Here is a 22,385-nt window from a genome sequence, read left to right on the forward strand (position 1 = left end):
CTTTGAAGCGGGCCACATCGAGACGCGTCGGGATGACAAATACGTTCTCGATCTGCGGTGAGGGAATCAGCTTCGGTGTCTGCCCAACAAGCTCGGCAAAACTTACGTAGTGCATCCATAGGTCGAACCCCGGTAGTTTGACGGAGCTCTCACCGTGCAGCGCCGTTGGCAGCTTCGGCCTTACAGTTAGACGTGTGGGGATCATCGTGGATAGGTAGGAGTTAGAGATCGCACTACTGATGAGAGAGAGAAAGAGAGGCGGTACTACGCGTACACGCGGCGGCGTTGTGCCCGAAGGTGACTGTGCTTGGATTTGTGCTTCTATGGATCCCGTGCCGCTCGGCGCGCGTATGCACAAGATCCTACCTGGGTGCATACTTTGGCACAGGACATAGTGTATTGAAGGAGTGACAACTAGCCGGGACAAAACAGCGTAGAGTGAAACGATTGGGACGAAGTGCAATACATGACCTTACAGTATGGGGGGAGAGCGAGACACGATAGAATAACGATAACGATCTGTCGTGCTTAGGGATGCGTGGGGTGACAACTAGAACGACTCGATGGGGCTGGCGGCGAGTCCGGTCTCGTTGACGCGCGCACTGGAGCTCGCATCGCTCGTGGTCGCCGAGTTCATGGAGGTGGGGATTGAGGCCTGCCGCCTCAGTGACCGACGTGGGCGAGAGGAAGTCGAGGCGACGGCGACCTTGGCGGGAGAGGCCTTCGGCGCCGCGTCTGCGACCGGGGCCGGGGGGATAAGTGAGGGCGAATTCAAGGCGCTGAGCCGAGGAAGGCGAATCTTCAACGTAGGGGTGGCATCCGGCTTGCGCTCGACGACAGCCGTAGAAGTGGCCTGACCATTTGCCGTGGGAGGCGTCACTGGCTTGGCATGGCTGCGAGAGGTCGACGAACCGCCTTCGGTGGCGCCATTCGTCTTCCCCTTGCCCGTGTGAGTAGAGGCAGACGCTTCGTGCTTGTTATGGCTGCGGGCGTGGCGCCCCGAATCAGCAACAGGGGTATCCGCAAGAGCTGCAGGGGCGGGTGACGTCCGTCTTCGAGATGTGCGACTTCTCTTGCGTTTGGGCGCAACGGAATCCGAGATCAAGTTTGCGGCCGCTAGTGCCTCGGCCGCCTTGGAGATAGCGTTTGGCGTGTGGACAATCGGTTCTGCAATCGTAGTTGCACCTTCGGAAGTTTCAGGGGGCCGGGCAGCCTTCCTTCGCGCATCGGGTCGCTTCCCAGAGGAGAACACGAGTTCAGGGAGGTCAACGTCCATGGGAACTTCATCCGTCGATCTTCCGGCATGTCGAGCGGCTCTTGACCTATTCCGCGCGGGGGCAGGGGTTCGGGAGACTGCGGTACGACGGGGCCTTGTGGGCCTCACTGACGATGGTCCTTCGATGGCTGGGCTGACAGTCGCCAGGCTCAATTCATTGGGGTCCCCCTATATACGATATGAGGTGGCTGCATTTTTATAGTATGTGTTACTCACAGATAGGGTGCCGTATTCTCGCTTGATCCGCGTCTGGGAGGTGGCAGCACCTGCCTGCGGTATCTCCCGAGGGAGGCTACTAGAGTTACTACCCGTTTGACCGTCGCTCGCCGAAGAGATATTCTGTAAACGAAGGCCACACAATAGCTAAATCACACTTGAGACCGCGCGTACATAGCGTCATGAGATTAAGCTCACCTCCGCAAACCGCACGTCGTCCAAGGTGTACAGTGAGGAGTCCGCAGATATAGATAGAGGTGGTATGCTCTCGTCGTCGAGCGAGCTCAATGATGTGAGTGGCGACGACATTCTGCTCGAATCTTCAACCTCGCGACTGCATAACACGTTAGGACTGGATTCAAGTACTGTTTGCATGCGACTCACGACGCCTCAGAGTACCCGCCCTGGTTCTTGGATATTTTATCCCAGAAGTCAAGTGTGATGATCCTCTCCGGAACTCGATACCGACGGCCATTGATCAGGACCTCGTCAACGTTCAACTTGGGTGGCACGACGACGGGGGCTGGGGCTGCTTCGGTGCCGGTGATCTCTATGATGCCGTTGTTCCACTGGCGAGGCTTAGTGATCTCGATAGGTGTTGCGTTGGCTCGGGGTATGCGACGTTTAGGTAGCTAGGACGATGATGAAGATGACACAGTGAGTATTTGGTGAGTACTGGTGGATATATAACACACCAGTATCCGTTCCGCATGATTAGGGCACATCCACTTCTTGTTCCAAGGTGGCATAAAGACCAAGGGCGGGTTAAGACAGTCGAGGTGCCAGTGAAGCTGGCAATAGTCGCACGAGATAACAGCCCTCCCAGCGCTGTAGTTGCTGCTACCGCTAGACGTTGCTCGCCTTGCTCGCTTTGCAGTGGGAGAATCGGCGGCTAAGTCTGGGGGAAGCGCAGAGGTGCCGCATTGATAGCAGAGGACAGGGTCGCCATTGCGATCCTTGAGCCTGTATGGATCGCGGTCCTCCAATTGACCATGACGGCTGCAAGAGCATTAGATGGGTGTGGTGGTCGAGAGCATCATGTGGAGACATACTTTAGTCGAGCTTGCTTGACTTCGGAGGTGTCCAAGTACGAACCCCTTATACTACTACCCACTATATGCGCATTGTGGGTTGAGTGAAGGAGAGAGAGGGATTCCAGCTATGTGTGGCTCACCGTCTTTAAAGAACGTCCGGAGTTCTTGTGGTAATTGAAACTCTGAAGGTATCCTGGAGCTCAGCTCGTGAACGAGAGGCCCCATGAACTTGAGGGATGCAGGTGGCTTCGGTGGCGGTCGCTATCCGGCCGCCCTGAGTCATGACGATGCGCACGATTATAGAAGATCTCTCACCTGCTCAAGGGCACACGCGGGGCAAAACCACCGTTCGCCCTCTGGCAGGTCTGCTGACTCCATCGGAGGGTCGAGACACCACAGATGAAAGGCGCGGGGACACCCATCGCAATAGACAAGAGAGCCAAATGAACGGCAGGCAGAGCAGTGGTCTTCGTTGGACTGAACAGCAGTTGAGGATGGGGAGAGACGAGTTATAGGTTTAAGACTCACCAGTGACGGGACCACCTCGTTGCCCAGCGACACCATGGTCGGCTCCTCCTTCACTTTAACCACAGGGTCCCTCTCCCGCTCCTTTCCCTTTCCATTCTCCTTCACGGGACGACCTCGACCACGCTTGATGGGTGGTGCAGTTTCCGGAGGGGAGTCTTCAGCATGCGCAGTCGTCGCTCGAGACATGATAGCGTCGTCCGAGTCCAAAGGCAACAAGAGCGGGTCGTAGTCTGGCGGAAGTTGCGATGACGAGGCAGCGATTTCAGGCGCCGTGATTGGGTCGGACATGGGACCAGCGGCGGAGAGGTTACGAGCTGAAGCACGTTGGGATCGATTCCGCTCGCTACTGCTGACGTGTGCCCGAGGGAACGCGAGAGTAGTGCCGATAAAGCGAAAGAGCAAGGGTTCGATATGCCATGGAAAATGACCGGGTTCCGGGTGAGTATCTCGACGCATACATGCAAATTGTCCGACGACGCACCCTTTGTCCAGTCGAGCCCGTTTCCGCCGTGACCCATCCATGTCGATGGGGGCAGCAGGGAGGATGTTTGCGAGATGGTTCGGATAAGTTGTGCCAGGGTCGGAAGCGGGCAAATACGAGAGTGCGAGGGAGGTCTTTTTGTGGTCTTTCCTCGGGAGACCAACCTGCTGGATAGAACCTAGAGGCGGGGGACCAGGCAATATCTCCGTGGCGAACGACGGGTCGCCTTCCAGATGTGGGGGTTGCGAGACCGAGACTCCTGGGTGCAAGTACGCGGGTACACTCTCAACGGACGCCATCTCCAGGCGGTTTCGGCTGAGGTGTGAGAGACGAGATCAAGAGAGCGAGCTGCGCAAATAGGTGGTCGCGCTTTCTAGCCGAGATGGTCGACTTCAAGATACCTCAGGAGACTCGCGGAGACAACGTCCGTGGCGATGATGGGGGTAAGCGACAAAGTCCGTCCAGCCATTTTCGATCCTCTATGCTACGGTAGCTACATCCTATGCCCTTCATATCGTCCCTCTATACATTATAGTTCTCTCCGCCCCCGTAGCCCACAACATCTCCTCGAATGTGGCGGCAACCTCCGCGTCCGACAAAATCAAAGGTCGTCCTATACAATTCGACGATGCTCGAGATCTCAATGTCGGTGAGCGCGTCGTGATTCCGTAGTCGCGTCCATAACATGGCTAGCAAGGTGTATTCCGACAGTCTCCGCATGAGAGAAAGCATCCTACAATTAAAACGATTGAGTGATTAGTCTATTTCTTCTTATACTAGCAAATAAGCGACGAACCTGATACATAATACTACTACGACATAGGAGCGCAGCGCTCTGAGTACCGTATGGAAGCTCGACATATTGTTAGTATGGAGGACGCTTGGACACGCGGCGCTCCATGCCTGTTCCCGAGCGTACTCGCAAAATACATTTTTGAGCGTGAGTTACAAGACCCACTTATACCTTGTGTTCGGAAGGGTGCTTCTAAGCTTCGGCCCGTGTTATGACGACGGGCACAGGTCGAGGCGTGCCATAAAGGCCGAGACCTGCAACGAGTATAGGTTGCATAGGCTTGTGCGTTCCGCCTATGCCTTACGGGCTCTTACGGGGAGATGAGCTTCTTTCCGGTCGTGTGAGCGACGGCCACGGCAGGTTTTGAGCCTGCAATACCGCTGCTATATACTTCATTAGCTTTGAATGCTGTTATGCGGTTGACATCGAATCACGTACTGGCCGCGTCTTAAGAGCTTCGCTAACGCTGTCCGTTGACCCTCCTGTACTTCACCCTTCGTATTACAGCGCAAGCCACGGCTTTATACTGGCTCCAGATGCTGGCCGAGCGCAGGAGAGTGGGCCCAGACTCAGAGGACAGGCACATTGCTGACCGCCAGCGTAACGTTCATGGTCGAGGTTCATGGAGGAGCGGCATCGCGCCGGGAAACGTCGGGAAGGCGGCTGAAGGCGAGACACACGTGCCTCCCCGTCGTTCGTCACCGTGAGCGCTGAGCGCGCCCGCTGTTTGCATGCCTTGCCTCCTCCCAACCTGAGATTAAGCTGCCTATGTAATACCACTGAGGCGTCAACGTCAACGACCGTCGGGGTGCTCACATGCTCATCCCTTGGTCCTGGACAAGGCTTAGGTCGCAGTACGAAGGGAACTACGCAGTATGTGCATTGTCGACATGCTCACCTACCATTGGCTCTTCGTCGATTATTCGAATCAGTCATGGTTTGAACGAATAGCCCGCTATGGCCACAAGCTTGTCGTATAGTGAATTATTCGAAGCACGTACGTCGTCGGCTCAAGGTGGTGCAGTATCCGGATCTATATGACACTGGCGAGTAGGAAATTCGGTCTACATGTGCATGAGCGTTGTCAGCGTGCACCGTGTCATCCATACGTATACCAGAGAGCACTGGGTTAGCTCGAACACGGTCTCTTGACTCGCACCAGGAATAGGAGTACCACTGAGTACCGGCAACAAGATTGGCTGCTTACTGTGACCCGCACACTGGCATCGGTTGAGGCATACGAAATAAGGAGAAGTTCCACCCATTAAACTGCGGTGAGCGGTTCTTTCATATACGAAGGCTGTCGAAGCGTGTGTTCCTGACTTCTTCAGATCCCAGGATTGTCAACCCCAGGCTCACCTGAGACGCTCCCCGGTCCTCACATCAGCACAGTTCTCCGCGTTGTTTGCGTAATTTACAGGGTCAGCGCCGGCGGTCGGCACCCGCACGAGCATGTCCCCGACAAGCTCAACAACGTGCGTGCCACCAGCGTTACTCATTCGCTAGCTCACAAGAGGCGTTCGCCGCCTAGTGCGTCGCAGCATACGCCCCTGGGAACACTCAATATGATCTTGAGCACGTCGCCCGACGTATAAATGGGCTCATGGCGCGAGGTCGATCTGCCATCGCTACGACCTATCCCTTCGCCGTCGCTTGATCAGCTCTGTAACCGCCAACAATGTGGATGAACATCGCACCCTTGTTCACTCTACTGTCGTGTTCTGCGGCGCTGAACGTTCTGCTCACGAACGATGATAGCTGGGCTTCCGCGAACATCCGGTATGTACCAGCGCGACTGCGGTTCAGTTCGCCAGTGCACACCTTGACTATGCCCTTCAGCGCCACTTACACGGCTCTGAAGGCCGACGGTCATAACGTCCTTCTGGTAGGGTAAGGCCTATCCCTCCCCCCGAAGTATGTTCTTGGGGCTGATTTTTTGCTAGTCCCGCTGTCCAGCAGTCAGGCAAAGGCGGGACATTCGTCCTCCCCACGACGGACATCGTTGCTCCTGGAGGAGAGTTCGCTTCGATTCCGGTCGGTGCGCCGTTCTTCGGTCAAGACTCCCAAAACCCGAACCTATGTGGGTACCATGCGATCCATTCGCAGACATCAAGCAGAGTCATATGCTCATAAACTCTCCTAAGTTTACTTTAATGGCACCCCGGCGGCCACGGTGAGGAGCCTCACTCACTTCCGATACGACCGAACCTAATGTAATGACGTCGGGTGACCTAGGTCGTGTTCGGCATTGATATTATCGCTCCCAAGCACTTCGGAAGCAGTCCCGTCGACCTGGTAGTGTCCGGTCCAAACGAAGGCCAGAACAACGGTCCGTTCTTGTATACACTTAGCGGCACCATCGGCGCTACGTACACTGCCGTCGAACGCGGGGTGAGATCTATTCTAGTACCTGTAGAAGATAAGAAGCTGACTTGCGCTTCCTAACCACAGATTCCTGCTATTGCCTTCTCTGCCGGAAACTCTACTCATCGTTCGTTCACTACGAACACTAACGAGACGAGCGATCCCGCCAACCTCGCTGCCAAGGTATGTCCTGTGTTCAATTGCGTTACAGAGCATATGAGCTCATACATTCACTTCGTAGGTCGTGGCCGACCTTGTTCGCGCACTGTCCGACAAGGTGAACGTCACCCAGGAGCGCCTGCTTCCTCTAGGCATCGGACTCACGTCAGTGGCTCGTACTTGTGTTGCTCGTATGTTCCGTCTTACACATGTCCACAGCGTCAATATCCCTACCTTCGGCCCTAGTAGCAACTGCAGCGCGGTGCGTACGCATGAGTGTCCCCTTTCTCTCTCAACTAAGATTCCAGTGTAGCCTCCGTTTACCTTCACTCGTCTTACGGGCGGGGCAACCGTGAACCAGATCACCTTGGACCCGAACACAGGCTTCCCTGTGTCTAACGACCTGTAATAAGCCACCATTCCTGTTTCTTATGCGTATTCTGACATGATTATTCTTCAGGGAGGCTCGCGGGATCAACGCCAACATCAACGGGATTCGCGAGGACCCCGGTACGTTCAGTTGCCTGGTCACCGGTGTTGCCCGCTGACGGAAGAGGACATAGGTGAGACGCCGACTAGCGCTGAATGTGAGACTGCCGTCAGTATCTTTGCGGTTGACTACGATGCTCCGGAACGCATCGCTCGCCCTATCCAAAAGCGCCTCCGGCGGAACATCCGTTCTGACCATCTGCTTTGAGTTCGGTGACCAGAGCGCGTTGAGATGTCATGTAGTCACTTAGGGCGTACGTTGTTTGTTGATGAATACGTATGATGACACGAGTGGTTGGGTATCTATCATTCTGCCTTAGTTGTTCATGTAGGTGTGGATGCATGAAAAAAATCCTTCACTCAGGTGTTGAGTATACTCCCGCCGGGACTCGAACCCGGAACCTTCAGATTGTGCCCACGGATCAGTTGAACGAGCTATAGGAATCTGATATCATAGCCATTAGACGACGAGAGCATGACAATCGTTGCAGACCGAGTAACACGCTGGTATAGTTATCGAGGCGTTGAGTAGAATTTGTGGGCAGTTGCCTTTTTGAGCCAGTCAAGAGAGAGCGCGATCGACCAAACAGGCACAAACAACGCGTTCGACATGGCCAACACCACCGTACGCGGCGCGACCGCCATCCATGGCCAGAACCCTCAGGTATGCTGCTCGCCGTCACACAGATGGAAGACATTCAAAGCTGAATTGATAGTACCTAGTCGAATCTGTCATCCGCAACCGCATATATGAGTCGGTCTTCTGGAAGGAGCATTGTTTCGCGCTGACTGGTATGTCTGAACGTCCTTCCGTGTTACGTTACATGCTCACCAGCCCCGGGATCATAGCGGAAACTATTATCGACAAGACGATAGAGCTCAAGTCAATTGGCGGCGTCTATGGCAACCAGAAGCCAACAGAATTCCTCTGCTTGCTGTTGAAGCTCCTACAAATCCAACCGGAGAAGGAGATATTACTGGAGTATCTACAAGCGGATGAGTTCAAGTACGTCCCATGGCATGATAGGGAAGCTACGATACTCACAGTATAAACCCAGGTATCTGCGCGCCCTGGCGGCCTTCTATATACGAATGACGTTCCGACCGGCCGACGTCTATGAAGTCCTCGAACCATTACTCAAGGACTATCGGAAGATACGATATCGAGGAATGGGTGAGTCCTACTATATTGGTCTCGTTCGACATCATTTTGTTCATCCTCATTCAGGCGGTTACTCTATCGTTCACATGGACGAATTCATCGACCAACTACTGAACGAGGAGCGTGTATGCGATCTCATCCTACCCCGGCTCACAAAGCGCGACGTCCTCGAGGAGCTCGATGAGATAGGCCCGAGGAAAAGTCGCTTGCTGGACGCTATGGAGGGTAAAAGCGAGCACGGCAGCCAGAAGAGCCGCAGTAGGAGTCGGAGCAGCGACCGAAGCGGGGGATCGCGGAGTCCAAGTGGCACTCGGAATCGTTCTGCTTCAGGGAGCCCAGGTAGAGGCCGCAGTCTCAGTCGGGGGAGCAAGTCGCCCTCGCCTGCTGGGTCGCGGTATGTTTCTCGTAGCCGAAGCCGCTCTCGATCTGGGTCTGGCTCCCCGTACCGGTCGCGCAGTCGCAGCATCTCTCCCGACCGTCTCAATGGTTCGGCGGGCGGTTCACCAGCGCGGTTCCGTTCACGTAGTCGCAGCATCTCTCCTGACCGTATGGACACTACGGGCTGATCTTCTCATCCACCAACAGACTGCATGTACCTATTATTGCGCGAATGCATCGCATGACTATTCAAATGTCCTCGTTTACCCTTTCTTTGTGTAGTAGTCCGATGCACTGAATGCCTCCTGCACCCTGCTCGATGTTGCATCCTGTGGCAATGCTGGGTTACAATGTCGGGCTACAGGTCGTTTGTTGCCGGGAGTGTCAAGCTAAGTACTTCTATCGAGAATCTCGAAGCCATTGTTATATTCGGGTAGTCGCATTTTGTGTAGCCCTGCTTCGCATGTGTACTTTCAAAGAAAGACAACGTTCTGTAACGATCACTGAGAACGCTCAAAGTCGGACTTACTAGGCGCTCGATGATGTAGTCCTTGTACCAGCAACTTGTTTAAGCATAGGCATCGACGTCGACCGTGAATGCTCTTCAACGTCAGTATCGTTACTCGCCCTCGCAAATATACCCGCACAGATTACTAACGATCATCGTACAACTCTTGTAGGCCGGCTGGCTCACCAGATTGCTCAGGAGACCCAAGGGACTCGCCATGTCCTCCAAACCAATCGTGGTCATATGCGGAACCACGGGCGTCGGCAAATCAAAGCTCGGTATCGAGCTAGCCTTGTCTATGCTCCGGGGGAGTGATAAACACCCCTACCGCGGCGCGAGGATCATCAATGCGGACTCCATGCAGGTATACGTCGGGATGGACGTCATCACAAACAAGGTCCCGCTCGAAGAGCGTGTCGGAGTAGACCATCTCCTCATGGACTACAAGCAGCCTGGAGAACAGCTCACAGGCCCAGAATGGATCAAGGATGCTATGCAGGCGGTATGAAAATGCTAGTCTCTGCGTAGACTACGTCGCTCATACAAGCGAATTGTTGAACAGATTGACGACGCGCATAATGCCAACCAAATCCCGATCGTGGTTGGCGGGACATCATACTGGATACAGCACCTCATCTTCCCGGAGCGCATGGCCTCGCTCGACAGGTCTGAGAACGCCCCTGGACAAAAGGAACTCTCTTCTCTACCATCGGACAATTTCAAGAACGCGCTTGGTGCATTACCACCGGAATTACTCGATCTCTTCAACAACCTTCCCGAGCACGCTCCGCGCGCGGATGATGATATTGAGATCTCACATAGGCTGCACGACCTTCTCATGGCGCTCGATCCTCTTGTCGCACAGCGGTGGCATTGGCGGGACACGCGGAAGGTGCTCACGAATCTCCGCGTCATCCAAGAGAACCGGCGACTTGCGAGCGAAGTTATCAGGGAACAGTCAAAGGCCATCCCAAAACCGAGGTACCTTTACACTGCCAGTTGCACCCGGCCCTTTTCTTAACATCACATCACGGCAGATATCGGACGCTGTGCTACTGGCTGTATGCAAAGCCAGTTGTATTGAAGCCCCGCCTTGACGAGCGAGTTGACCAGATGATTGAGGTGCGACAGAACCAAGTTCTATACCCTTGATATCGGACTGCTCACAAATATACCATGGCGCAGTAGCAAGGCCTCCTGAACGAGCTACGCACACTGAGAGCCATTGCCTCTGCCGCGACCAAAGACAACGTGCCACCGCCGGTCAGCGACTCCGCAACTCCCGGAGAGGAGCGGCGCATGGATTACACGCTCGGTATATACCAAGCTATCGGTGACTATTACTCACTGAACGCGACTTTACCTGCTTGTCTGACCGAGCTGCAAAGGGTACAAGGAGTTCCACGACTATTTGAGCGCACCGGAGCCCTCCGAACCGGCATTCCAGGAAGCCGTCGAAGAGATGAAGTTGGGCACAAGGCGATACGCTAAACGGCAAGTAACATGGATACGCAACAAGCTTTTACCTGCCGTCAGTGCTGCGAACGCTGCAAGCCAAGCTGAAGGCGAAACGCCGAGGGTCTCGGCGTACTTGCTGGACGCCACAGGCGAGTCGATTATTGGCCTGTGCACCACTGGATGATTGACCTATTGGCATTCAGAATTAGGAGACGCGTGGAAGACGAACGTGCTCGATGTCGCGGACGGCATTACAATGAGTGCGCACAGTCATGTCCCATCGCACGTTCCCCCTAAGTGACGCTGTTCTTAGGATTTCTCGCCGAGGAGCCCCTTCCAGATCCGCCGTCCCTCTCGCCCACAGCTGCCGAGATGCTCGTGGTGCGCGACCGACCCACAGAGTATGTTGTCTTTTCCTTCGGCCTAAAGCGTTTCTGATCAGTATCGCCGGCAGTCCCGTTGCAGTGCTTACCGCTAACCAGCGGAAAGTGTGCGAGATTTGCACGACCGATCCTGAGCAACCCTTCATGGTGGACGGAGGTGTGTGGGAGACGCATCTACGCAGCAAAAACCATCGGTACATGAGGGGTGAGCTCAGGAAGGGGACTTGTCATCCCGCAGGAGCACGTCAGGGAACCGGGCATGAAGTTACGAAGAGCGAGGCGGATACGTCCAAGGTGTAGCCGCACTCTCGTATCTATACCTACTGCACACAAAGTAGCTTTTTGACGTCCTGACAGTATCGTGGGTTGATCAAGAAGCACGCCCGGGGGTGTCTAGTGCAACGTCGTTTATATTATCTTACAAGGAGGTGATCTCGTCTCGGTTAACGACCACGGTATTGTGTATATTGTGACAGGCGTTGGAAGTATTGGAACGGGGCCAAGAAAATACGTTCTTCGGTATGAAAGTCCAGAAACAGAAGTTATACCCAACTCGCGGGATCGAAGGCGTAACGTCTACTCCTCGTCCGCCCAGAGGGGCAGCCACTCCTCCCAGCCAGCCCACTCATCCTCCTCGGGCCCGGCGAAGTCGCCGAAGCGCGGAGCCTCCTCACCCTCCTTCGGCGCCCCAGGGAGGTTGTGCGGGTGCGCGCCCTTGTGGCGCGGGTTGAAGAGCTTGTCCACGACGTGCAGCACGCCGTTGCGCGTCGGGATGTCCGACAGCGCGACGCGCGTGCCGTGCGCGAACGTGACCGTCTGGTAGAACGTGCGCGCGTGGCCGGGGATGGGGATCGTGTGCGCGAACTGGACGACGTGCACGTTCAGCGAGTGGTTGCTGTTCAGCGTCGGGACGGTGATGTTGCGGCTGTAAGAGACCGTGGGCGGGTGCAGGCCCGGGGCGCCGTGGGGACCATCTCTTGGGGGCGGGGGAGGGAATTCAGGGCGGTGTTCGAAGGGAGGGTGGTGCGGCGGGGGAGGGGGGCCGTGCTCGAAGGGAGGGTGGTGGGGACCGTGCTCGAAGGGAGGAGGGCCATGCTCGAAAGGAGGAGGGCCATGCTCGAAGGGAGGGGGGCCGTGCCCGAAGGGAGGGTAGCGGGGAGAAGCAGGAGGCGGGCTCGGACCGTGTCCAGGGAAGTGAGGGCCATCCTCGGGGAAGTCAGGCGGGGGAGGAGGCGGGGGGAAACCATGCCCGTGTTCGAAGGGAGGGTGATGGGGAGGAGGCGGCGGAGGGTGAGGACCGTGCTCCGGGAAGTGAGGCGGAGGAGGAGGCGGCGGGAAGTCATGGCCATGCTCGAAGGGAGGGTGGTGGGGACCATGCTCGAAGGGGGGAGGGCCATGCTCGAAGGGTAGGTGGCGGGGGCCATCCTCCGGGAAATGAGACGGAGGGAAACGGGGGTCATGCTCGAAGGGAGGGTGATGAGGCGGCGGCGGGGGACCGTGCTCGGGGAAATGAGGACCATGCTCGGGGAAGTAAGGTGGGAAATGACCCGGGCCTTCTTCGTACGGGTGGCCGTGATGAGGAGGGGGAGGAGGCGGGGGCGGGTGGAAGTGGTAGTGGTAGTGAACCTCCGGGGGCGGCGGCCCGTGGTGGTGGTGAGGGTGGGGGTGAGGCCCGTGCTCGAAAGGAGGCGGGGGAGGTCCGTGGTGATGATGGGGGTGCGGGCCGTGCTCGAAGGGAGGGGGCGGCGGCGGCGGAAGCGGGCCATGTTCATGGGACGGGTGCGGGTGCGGGAAGCGACCGCCATGCTCGAAGGGAGGAGGGCGCGGCGCCCAAGGGTCGTGAGGGCCCTCACCGTGGTGGGGAGGGGGCGGAGGGCCGCTATGCGGCCACTGTCCCTCAGGTCGCGGGGAACGATGACGCTCCCGGCGGTCGTCGGTAGGCTCAGGCCAGAAGCCTTCCGGCCTGCTTGACTGGCACGAGTTGCACCGTACCGCACCAGGGAATTTTCCTGTGCGGATATTCCCGTATTGAGTCCCGTCAGCAGCGTGAGCGGGGGCTAGGATGTCGTCACGGTTGTCCTGGCTGGCCAGACCGCCGAAGATGTCCCAGTCCATATCCTCGGTCCATGCACGACGTACGGGAGCAGCATCAGACTCGGATGCGTTGTGCAGGTAGTCTGTATGTGAACATTAGACTATGATTATGGCTTAGTGCGAGGGACAGACTCACCGGCATGGAGGACGAGCTCAGGAACAATGTGGAACTGCAGCAGCTTCTTGAGCACCCTCTCGCCGAGCGGCGAGAAGAGGAAGAACTTTAGCTTCCCCGGCAGGCTAGAGAACGCGCGGTTCGTGGGCGCGAAGAACGTCACTGCGGGCGAGCCGTCCACGGTGTATTTTCCGTCGGATCCAGGTACCTCGCGCCATTCTACGGCATCGCTCAGACCTGTGCGTTGCAGAGCAGAGGTCTACACGAGATTGTATGAGTAACGGCGCAGAACGTGCACAGGAATTCTACATACCAGAGTGGAGAATGACTGCGGAAACAGGAAGCCAATCTGGAAGATGGACGGAGGGGGCAGGACCGGCTTGCTGACGACATGGATCAAACCTAAGCGGGGAGAGCGTGGTCAGTTATGACCCTCTGCGCTGCGCATATCAAACTATCGCTCACCGTTCGCAGTCTTGATGGACCACAGAATCCTGGAAACGACATTCACGTCCACATGGGGCGAGAAGAGCCCAGGCCCCGAGCCGACACGGATGCGCAGCGCCTCGCCATCCAAGGAGCCGTCAGACAGCGTCAGCGAGGTTGCGTATGTGACGTTCTTCGAGAGCTCTGAGAGAGGGATTGCGGTGGGCAAGGTTTCATACTTGAGGATGGCCTTGAGGATGGCTTTGAGGAACGCCTTCCTGTCTTTGTCGTCCTTGCCTTCTTGGACCTGAACGAGGCCTTCGGCAGCTGCGAGAGCGTCCAGCACGTCATCCTGAACGAAGCCTTCCGTGTCGAGGTGCTCCGGCCCCTTCGGGTGCTTCTTGGGCGGGTGGGGAAGAGCCCAGTTAGGGATTGCGAAGAAAGTGACACTACGGGGAGAGATGCGCGTTAGCTAGTGCTTGCAGGGGATATAAAAAGTAGAGATCGTACTTGGACGAGGTATCATTCAAGGTGTTGGTGACCTCCTCGGTGAAGTTGACTACCTTGAAGAGGCGCGAGAAACTGTGCGTGCGAATGTCAGCGCGCTGAGGACAGGGTAGCGTTAATGACTGCACGTACTCCTTGCGGCTTTCCAGGAACTGGTAGATCGTCAGGTTCTCATAGTTGCCAGGTGCTCCAGGGGGACCAGGTTGTCCAGGAGGGGGGTGGTCAGGGTGGTGGGGAGGAGGATCATCGCGAGGAGGCGGTCCATCAGGGTGGTCCGGCGGGGGATGGTCAGGGTGCTCGGGCGGCGGGTGGCCCGGGAACGGCGACTGAGGAGGACCCGGAGGATGAGGGAACTCCGGGGGATGTTGCGGCTCCTGGGCAGGTTGGCGCTGCATGCCCATGATCCTCTGCGGCATGTCCCAGCTTCCACGCTCGGCGCGCGGGTCCATCTTCGCATCCTCCTGCGTGTAGTAGTATTCGGCGTCGATCGCGTCGGCGTCGGCGTATGCGTACGCCCTCCTGCCTCCCCGGTCCGGGAGCGCAGCGGCGAGCAGCCCGCCATACACGACCGCGAGCACGGCGTGTGACAGCAGCATCCTGGTAGGCGGTCAACAAACGAGAGACAGGGGACGTGGGGCTACGCGCAGCCGCACGGGGGTTTATGTACTCTATGAGGGTGCTAGGCCGAAATGACAGCCGCTCTGGCTCATTTCCGTCGGCGCGGACGGACGCGCAGTCGCTCACTTAGACCGCAGTAAGGGGCGAGGCGCTTGTACTCTGACCCTGACGGCACCGGCGCAAGTGGAAGGCTCGGAGAGGGCCCGAGCCTCGGCCCGCAAGATTGAATCGTCATCCGCAGCAAGGTGGCGAGCATCGAGCAGACCGCAGATAGAGTTGTGTGCTAGCGCTCCTGAACGTTTGCACCATCGCCGACGGATTCAGATGGGCAGCGGGAAGCAGCGGGCGCGATATCCGGAACAAACACGGGTTGTGCCACATCCGATCTCGAGGGGAAGACGAAGGTTAGACTATTTCGAGAACTCAATATACGTACGGTGTGTTCATGTACGAGCTGCGTTGTGTCAGGGAAGTGTAGGAAACTATGCGACATACAAAGCGTGAATGGTTGGGTATCTGTCCGTTTACTCTACCAGCTGCCGGAACTTCTCCTGGATTTCGTTGTGCAACGCGTCCATCTTCTGCTTGATAGGCTCCTTTCCTTGTGACGGCGACTGTGGAGGTTACTTATGAGCACGCCATTGCGTCAGCACATATAAAGATGCCTCACCTCGAACTTCATCTGCGACAGCTTGAACATGAGGTCGCCCGCAGACTCGCGGATCTTTGCGAACGTGACGTCGCCTTGTGCGACCGCGCGCTGGGACGCGTCGTGGAACGCGACGAAGTTGCGCAACATCGCGCTTGTCTTGTAGAACGGGCAGAAGCGGTCGTACTCGCTCATGCCGTTCTGCTGCAGGAAGTCGTCCTTGAGCATGCGCGCGACCTCGAGCGTGATCTTGTCGCCCTCTCCGAGCGCGCTCTTGCCGACCAGCTGCACGATCTCCGCGAGGTCCTCCTCCTTCTGCAAGATCTCCTTCGTCTTCGTGCGCAGCTCGACGAACCCGGGCTCAGTGGTCTCGTAATGCGGCTCCAGCACCTTGGTGTACTTCGAGTACGAGAGCGACCAGTTGACGGAGGGGAAGTGCTTCCGCTGCGCGAGCTTCTTGTCGAGACCCCAGAAGACTTGGACGATGCTGAGCGTAGCCGCAGTGACGGGGTCCGAGAAATCACCTCCGGGGGGAGACACACTGTAAATGATGTCAGTTGCAGACCCATATCAATATCACGCAGTCGACTTACGCGCCGACGATAGAAACGGTTCCTTTCCGGACGGGGTTACCAATACAGGTGACCTTACCAGCACGCTCGTAGAAACTAGCAAGCTTGGTCGCAAGATACGCAGGGTAACCGGAGTCGGCAGGCATCTCCGCAAGACGACCGGAGATTTCACGCAGCGCCTCGGCCCAACGTGAGGTTGAGTCAGCCATCATGGACACGTTGGTGCCCTGGTCACGGAAGTACTCCGCGAGAGTGATACCGGTGTAGATGGACGCTTCACGAGCTGCGACAGGCATGTTGGAGGTGTTTGCGACGAGAGTGGTACGCTTCATGATAGGTTCTTGGCGGTCGCCGACGTCCATAGTAAGTTCGGGGAACTGGAGTAACGTCAGTACATGCAGGAAAGGTACGCTGTAAGATAGTTCTTACGTCCATGAGTACTTCGGCCATCTATGAGATACATCAGAGCGATTCAGCACGCGGAAAGTAGAGGTACACACCTCGTTTCCGCGCTCTCCGCAACCAACGTAAATAATGATGTCGCTGTTCGAGAACTTGGATAGTGCTTGAGAGATGACCGTCTTGCCACAACCGAAGGCACCGGGAATAGCAGTAGTACCACCCTGCACACATCTTTATCGACTTGTCAGCAATGTCATCTCACAGATAAGTAATGAAAACGCACGGGAAAAGGGCATCCAGGATACGCTGACCGGTAAGCAAGGGGAAATCTGCAGTGTGCTTCTCCGCGACTGGTCGGGGTGCACGGACAGGCCAAACTTGCATCATGGTGTGTTTTGTCGTCTTGCCCTCAAACTCAGTCTCTAGCACGATGTCCTAGGTATCATATAGGTATGAGTTCCTTGTCTCTCACTGATGTGGGATGTGACAACTTACATCTACCGCATAGCTGCCCTTCTCAGCAATATGCGTGATGGTACCGAGCCCGCGAGGACCGAGCATGATCTTGTGGTTGTCAACGAGGGAGTTCTCGTACACGCGCCCGAAGATATCACCTCCGGATATGTGGTCCCCGACCTGCGCGGGATACATTCAATGGGTACACTGAGTTGAGGCGCGGCAGCACGCACCTTGTAGTTAACGGGGTTGAAGTCCCACTTCAGGCTCCGGTCAAGAGCCTCAGTGTTAATACCTCTGGGGATATAGATGGATTTGGAAATTTCTTGGATGGACTGCACCAAAGATATGAGAACGCTATCTGCAGTATCTCAGGAGTAGACGTACTCGGAGCGGCCGCTGGATACCATCGACGATGTTCCCCATGAGGCCTGTTCCGTAGTTCAGTAAGGTCATTTCCTAGGGTGCCGTGCGTACGCACCAGGTCCGAGCTCAACACTGAGCGGTTTTCCAGTGCGCAAAACGGGATCGCCGACCGTAACGCCGGACGTCTCCTCGTACACTTGGATCGTCGCCTTATCCGCGTCGATACGGATGACCTCTGTCGTGCATAATCAGCACAGAAGCACCAGCATATATTTGACGCGAACACGCACCGCCGACAAGCTCGTCATGGCCGACACGGACGAGCTCATACATAGCAGCGCCGGTCATGTTCTCCGCGATGACGACAGGGCCGGACACGCCATAGACCTGGCCGAAGCGCGACTCGCGGTCCTCATCTCTGATCCTGCGGATGTCCTTCTTTGCGTTGGGGAGTGCGCCGGCCATGGTGTGTAGCGGGGGGAAGAGAGGGAGGCGCAACGCTTGCGATGCGCACTTGAATGAGGTCAGGGCCGACTGACGCAGTGCACCAAGTCAGGTAGCGCATCGGGCGACTGGCATGGAGTCTGTTCTGTCCCAAAATGGCAGCCGCTACAGTAGACGCTGAAATAGAGCGCTTACGCGTATTGAATGAGAGTGACGCGTCCTCTCGTGTGGACAAGTACGCCTCTGACCAAGCGTGTCTGCTCATCCTACCTTCACCACCATCCACCACCACCGAATTATACGCAATGCCTCCGAAAGCGTGAGTGACATAGGCCTCTACATCTTCTCCACGCTAATTTGGCTGCTGCAGGGATTGGGAGAAGTGTACGTTCCGCTAGCTATGGCACGCACTCTGGTACTGACATCAACTTGAAGGGGAGAAGAAGGACGACAAGGAGGAGAAGGAGATCAAGCGTATGTACTATGCATTCCTCTGCGCATGCTATGACTCACCTCCCACCTAGCCCTTGATGATAGCGACATTCAAATTCTCAAGACATACGTACGTCCACTTGTACCCCCCGGTGTTGCATCCGGCTCATTCGGCTGCAGGGTCAAGGGCCGTATGCCGCGCGTCTCAAGAAGCTCGACCAGGACCTGAAGGAGGTTCAGAAGCGCATAAATGAGAAGCTTGGTACGTTCGCTGCTATGGTGGGTACGTTCGTTGCCTTAATGCCCCCATAGGTGTCAAGGAGTCGGACACTGGTCTTGCGTCGCCCAACCTCTGGGACCTTCCCGCAGACAGACAACGAATGGGAGAAGAGCATCCCCTGCAAGTCGCCCGGTGTACGAAGATCATTGCTGTGGACCCCGACGCGGCGGAGCGCGCTCGCGCCGTCAACCCCGAAGGTGCCGTACAGGGCCAGAAGGGAGCGGACGAGCAAGACAAGTATGTCATCAACATCAAGCAGATTGCGAAGTTCGTCGTCGGCCTTGGCGAGCGCGTCGCGCCCACAGATATCGAGGAGGGTATGCGGGTGGGGTACGTAGTCTGAGCTTCGTACGCGCGTCCACGCTAATATCTCCGCGACGTCAGTGTGGACCGAAACAAGTACCAGATCCAAATCCCCCTGCCTCCCAAGATCGACGCGTCCGTGACGATGATGCAGGTTGAAGAGAAGCCGGACGTCACTTATTCCGACGTTGGTGGCTGCAAGGAGCAAATTGAGAAGCTTCGCGAGGTCGTTGAGACACCTCTGCTTTCGGTACGTAGGTTACTGTGATCACCCGCTTCCTCGTATTCACCTGTCTGTTAGCCCGAACGATTTGTCAACCTCGGTATTGACCCCCCGAAGGGTGTTCTTCTGTTCGGCCCTCCTGGTACCGGCAAGACTCTGTGCGCGCGGGCGGTGGCCAACCGAACAGACGCCACTTTCATCCGTGTTATTGGCTCCGAGCTCGTGCAGAAGTACGTTGGTGAGGGTGCGCGTATGGTTCGGGAGCTGTTCGAGATGGCGCGGAGTAAGAAGGCGTGCATTATCTTCTTCGACGAGGTCGACGCTATTGGTGGTGCGCGGTTCGACGACGGCGCGGGTGGTGACAACGAGGTCCAGCGGACGATGCTGGAGCTCATTAACCAGCTTGACGGTTTCGACCCTCGAGGAAACATCAAGGTGCTCATGGCTACTAACCGGTAAGCCTTGACCAATAATTCATGGCGAAACTCGCCTCACAACGCATGTAGACCGGACACCCTTGACCCCGCATTGTTGCGTCCTGGTCGTTTGGACCGTCGCGTCGAGTTCTCATTACCCGACGCCGAGGGTCGCGCGCACATCCTCCGGATCCACGCACGAAGGTCAGTCCTTCTTGATATAGTCGGAGTCTTATCACAGCTGAACGTGTTGTCCAGCATGAGCGTCGAGCGCAACATCCGGTTTGACCTGATTGCTCGCCTATGTCCGAACACCACGGGCGCGGAGCTGCGCTCGGTGGCCACGGAGGCTGGCATGTTCGCCATCCGTGCAAGGAGAAAGGTCGCGACGGAGCGCGACTTCCTTGACGCCGTCGAGAAGGTCGTTCGCCAAGGCACGAAGTTCTCCAGCACGTACGTCATGTCGTGGGATCCATTACGAGCATTAACTGACGGCTCACTCTCTCTGCAGGCCCTTGTACCAAGTGTATAACTAGATTAATAGTACCGCCTTATGTTTCGTATGTACGCTGTTTTGTTATCGGACACTCGGGTTTGCACCCTGGATCTGTGTATCGTGTGCATGTACGTGAAAGCGGTCGTGAGCGATGTGTGAGCCAGTGGAGGTGCCTTGACAAGTTCCCGGTCGCAAGAGCAGGGAGGCGCACGGAGTCACCTGAGCTTGTCGCGCGACGCGTCTCCGCAAGCTCCGTCCTCACAGAATGGGCCCACCTCCGCTCTCTACCCACCGTCGACGTTCCCTTCGCGCACGTACACGACCTTCGAAATGAGAAGACTGACAGCAGCGGCAAATGCTGCGCGACGAAGGCAACTACCAACTTCCGGAGCGGACTTTCAGCGACTGGGTGGCCTGATTATTCCTCGCCCCCGCCACACCTCTGCTTTCTGTTCCTCTGCTCAGAGACGACATGACTTTCACTTCAACGCGGAGCTCTCAAAGGAGCTCGCGCTCTCCCCAACAGAGCTCTCCCGCCTCATTGAAGAACACGCCAAGCAGCCACCCCGACCCCTCACACTCCGCACCCTGCTCTCGCTCGCTCGCCCGCTCACGCCCGAGTCTGTGCTGAAATCCGTCGAATATGTATTCACGGAGATCCCACGAAGGCTTGCGATGCGTGCGCGCTCGCTAGAGTCGCTCCCGTTTATTGTGGGGATGAACCCGTTCATTGCGCGCACGCTGCAGGCCCACCGGAGGGCGTTCCAGTTCCTCATCAAGCACCCGCCTGTGAAGACGTTGGAGGATAACGCGCGGTTCATTGAGCAGCTCGCAGAGCTCGTGCAGAGCCATGCGAACGACATCCCGGCGATGGCGAAGGGGTGAGTGCTGCTGTTGACTGGAACGTCCGGGGCAGGACGCTGACCGGGTGCGGGCAGCTTCCAGGAGTGCGCGCGGTACCTCACCCCAGAGCAGATCAGCGAGTTCCTGGACAGCACTATCCGCAACCGTATAGCGGTCCGACTCATCGCGGAGCAACACATCGCCATTTCTCGAGACCTCGCACGCGGGGAAAACGGGGAGAGCGGGAGCAGCCACTTGGGCGTGGTGGACCCAATGTGCTCCCCCAAGGAGATGATTGGCGTGTGCGGGTCCTTCGTGAGCGACCTGTGTGAGGCGACGCTCGGCGCGAGCCCACAGATTGTCATCGACGGGGACGCAGACGCCACTTTTGCGTGAGTGCTTCACGGGTGGTTTAATTTGCACTTACGGGCACTAACGAACACCGCGCAGGTATGTCCCCGTACACCTAGAGTACATCCTCACAGAGGTCCTCAAGAACTCCTTCCGCGCGACAGTAGAATGGCACCAGCGCCACCACGCCTACTCGTCCGCCACGCCCATCCCCCCAGTCGTGATCACCATCGCCGCCCCGCCGCACGCCGCCGCCTCGCACCCCGCGCCCGCGCGCTACCTCTCCCTGCGCATCCGCGACCAGGGCGGCGGCGTTCCGCCCGCGAACATGTCCCGCATATTCTCGTACTCGTTCACGACGGCCGGGCGCGGCGCGGAGGGGAGCGGCTCGTCGTGGGACGACGAGGGCATTGGCGGCGGGCCGTACGCTGCGCAGCACATTGGGGGGAGCGCGGCGATCGACGCGGCCGGGGGCTCTGGGGGCGGGCATGGCGGGGGGCTCTTTGCGGAGATGGCGGGGCGCGGGGTGCAGATGGGCATGGGCACCATCGCGGGCCTTGGGTATGGGTTGCCGATGAGCAGGCTGTATGCAAGGTAAGGCTTTCGTTGGGGTGCAGGTGGGTCAGTGTAAATACTGACGTCTGTACAGGTACTTCGGGGGTTCGTTTGACTTTAAGTCGTTGGATGGGTGGGGTACGTGCGCGGTAGCTTGATACGTGTGCTACATCTAACGGTATTCACAGGGAGCGACGTTTTCATCAAGCTACGCTGCTTGGACGACGGCAGAGATATTGAGATATGAGCTCACACTAGTATGTACACTCAAACACGGCCGAGGATCACACAGTATTGGTGCTCTCTTGACGCATGTATAGTCGTGACAACTTCTTGCATTCACTCGATAACCAACCGTAATCACACTACTTAATGGGATGCGAGAGGAAGCACTCGAGTGCCATCGTATTATTGCGGAAGGGACGATGATGCGACGTGAAATAATGGGGGTAACAGGCAGAAACAAATAACAACAGCGCACGACTTGCGGATGAGGAGAGAAGCGTGGATGAGGGATGCGTCAGGGAATAAACTACACGGAACTGAATGGGGTATGAGATAGCAAGGACCAACTAGAACAGACCAGCTCGGAAGGCGTCAGCATACGA

At 57.0% G+C, this 22,385-nt stretch overlaps 7 protein-coding genes and 1 non-coding gene across 8 annotated transcripts; 4 read left to right on the plus strand and 4 right to left on the minus strand.

Annotated features, from left to right (window-relative positions):
• Positions 1–453: 453 nt before the first annotated feature.
• Positions 454–3,834, minus strand: TRAVEDRAFT_57839 (uncharacterized protein; the record flags this gene model as incomplete). Its single annotated transcript, XM_008038290.1, has 10 exons — positions 454–1,444; positions 1,493–1,639; positions 1,691–1,826; positions 1,877–2,124; positions 2,188–2,491; positions 2,545–2,605; positions 2,667–2,787; positions 2,842–3,003; positions 3,055–3,400; positions 3,536–3,834. The coding sequence occupies 10 exons, from the start codon at positions 3,832–3,834 to the stop codon at positions 551–553; spliced, it is 2,718 nt and encodes a 905-aa protein (XP_008036481.1). The 3' UTR covers positions 454–550.
• A 1,726-nt stretch (positions 3,835–5,560) lies between these two features.
• Positions 5,561–7,615, plus strand: TRAVEDRAFT_165641 (5'/3'-nucleotidase sure). The gene is made up of 13 exons (XM_008038711.1): positions 5,561–5,602; positions 5,660–5,803; positions 5,860–6,107; positions 6,168–6,218; positions 6,272–6,408; positions 6,473–6,501; positions 6,564–6,719; positions 6,780–6,875; positions 6,934–7,016; positions 7,071–7,113; positions 7,165–7,256; positions 7,312–7,361; positions 7,415–7,615. Exons 3-13 carry the CDS (start codon positions 6,007–6,009, stop codon positions 7,546–7,548), a joined length of 972 nt encoding a protein of 323 aa, XP_008036902.1. The 5' UTR covers positions 5,561–5,602; positions 5,660–5,803; positions 5,860–6,006; the 3' UTR covers positions 7,549–7,615.
• Positions 7,616–7,714: 99 nt separating this feature from the next.
• Positions 7,715–7,815, minus strand: TRAVEDRAFT_t59. Its single transcript has one exon. It is a non-coding gene; the product is annotated as a tRNA-Arg (tRNA).
• Positions 7,816–7,950: 135 nt separating this feature from the next.
• On the plus strand, positions 7,951–9,149 carry TRAVEDRAFT_28180 (PRP38-domain-containing protein; the record flags this gene model as incomplete). Its single annotated transcript, XM_008037936.1, has 5 exons — positions 7,951–8,004; positions 8,057–8,132; positions 8,190–8,346; positions 8,399–8,514; positions 8,569–9,149. 5 exons carry the CDS (start codon positions 7,951–7,953, stop codon positions 9,066–9,068), a joined length of 903 nt encoding a protein of 300 aa, XP_008036127.1. The 3' UTR covers positions 9,069–9,149.
• Positions 9,150–9,605: 456 nt separating this feature from the next.
• Positions 9,606–11,030, plus strand: TRAVEDRAFT_19287 (tRNA isopentenyltransferase; the record flags this gene model as incomplete). Its single annotated transcript, XM_008037819.1, has 5 exons — positions 9,606–9,890; positions 9,951–10,369; positions 10,426–10,510; positions 10,577–10,703; positions 10,777–11,030. 5 exons carry the CDS (start codon positions 9,606–9,608, stop codon positions 11,028–11,030), a joined length of 1,170 nt encoding a protein of 389 aa, XP_008036010.1.
• Positions 11,031–11,805: 775 nt separating this feature from the next.
• TRAVEDRAFT_19288 (uncharacterized protein) lies at positions 11,806–14,967 on the minus strand (the record flags this gene model as incomplete). The annotated part of the gene is made up of 6 exons (XM_008037820.1): positions 11,806–13,406; positions 13,460–13,697; positions 13,752–13,840; positions 13,904–14,313; positions 14,375–14,446; positions 14,504–14,967. 6 exons carry the CDS (start codon positions 14,965–14,967, stop codon positions 11,806–11,808), a joined length of 2,874 nt encoding a protein of 957 aa, XP_008036011.1.
• Positions 14,968–15,381: 414 nt separating this feature from the next.
• On the minus strand, positions 15,382–17,939 carry TRAVEDRAFT_64093 (V-type ATPase). Its single transcript, XM_008038712.1, has 11 exons — positions 17,725–17,939; positions 17,550–17,669; positions 17,456–17,499; positions 17,302–17,403; positions 17,108–17,248; positions 16,896–17,047; positions 16,711–16,843; positions 16,640–16,660; positions 16,232–16,587; positions 15,660–16,179; positions 15,382–15,603 (listed from the first exon to the last, which is right to left on the minus strand). Exons 1-11 carry the CDS (start codon positions 17,897–17,899, stop codon positions 15,514–15,516), a joined length of 1,854 nt encoding a protein of 617 aa, XP_008036903.1. The 5' UTR covers positions 17,900–17,939; the 3' UTR covers positions 15,382–15,513.
• Positions 17,940–18,183: 244 nt separating this feature from the next.
• Positions 18,184–22,024, plus strand: TRAVEDRAFT_19290 (26S proteasome subunit P45; the record flags this gene model as incomplete). Its single annotated transcript, XM_008037821.1, has 16 exons — positions 18,184–18,197; positions 18,249–18,262; positions 18,314–18,352; positions 18,403–18,440; positions 18,491–18,593; positions 18,623–18,920; positions 18,975–19,143; positions 19,195–19,571; positions 19,623–19,736; positions 19,791–19,985; positions 20,044–20,056; positions 20,494–20,909; positions 20,967–21,263; positions 21,322–21,816; positions 21,872–21,915; positions 21,966–22,024. The coding sequence occupies 16 exons, from the start codon at positions 18,184–18,186 to the stop codon at positions 22,022–22,024; spliced, it is 2,685 nt and encodes an 894-aa protein (XP_008036012.1).
• Between the last annotated feature and the right edge of the window lie 361 nt (positions 22,025–22,385).

The sequence above is a fragment of the Trametes versicolor genome (assembly GCF_000271585.1).
Source record: "Trametes versicolor FP-101664 SS1 unplaced genomic scaffold TRAVEscaffold_4, whole genome shotgun sequence".
In the NCBI taxonomy this organism is placed as follows: domain Eukaryota; kingdom Fungi; phylum Basidiomycota; class Agaricomycetes; order Polyporales; family Polyporaceae; genus Trametes; species Trametes versicolor.

Bases quoted from the DNA above. Each gene is read 5' to 3' on its own strand.
- TRAVEDRAFT_64093 (XM_008038712.1), bottom strand. From the start codon at position 17,899: ATGGCCGGCGCACTCCCCAACGCAAAGAAGGACATCCGCAGGATCAGA. The intron at 17,500-17,549 runs GTGCGTACGCAC...ACTACGGAACAG, and splicing joins CAGTGTTGAGCTCGGACCTG to GCCTCATGGGGAACATCGTC. The intron at 16,588-16,639 runs GTAAGAACTATC...ACGTTACTCCAG, and splicing joins TGGCCGAAGTACTCATGGAC to TTCCCCGAACTTACTATGGA.
- TRAVEDRAFT_165641 (XM_008038711.1), top strand. From the start codon at position 6,007: ATGTGGATGAACATCGCACCCTTGTTCACTCTACTGTCGTGTTCTGCG. The intron at 6,876-6,933 runs GTATGTCCTGTG...TTCACTTCGTAG, and splicing joins CCGCCAACCTCGCTGCCAAG to GTCGTGGCCGACCTTGTTCG. The intron at 7,257-7,311 runs GTAATAAGCCAC...ATTATTCTTCAG, and splicing joins TTCCCTGTGTCTAACGACCT to GGAGGCTCGCGGGATCAACG.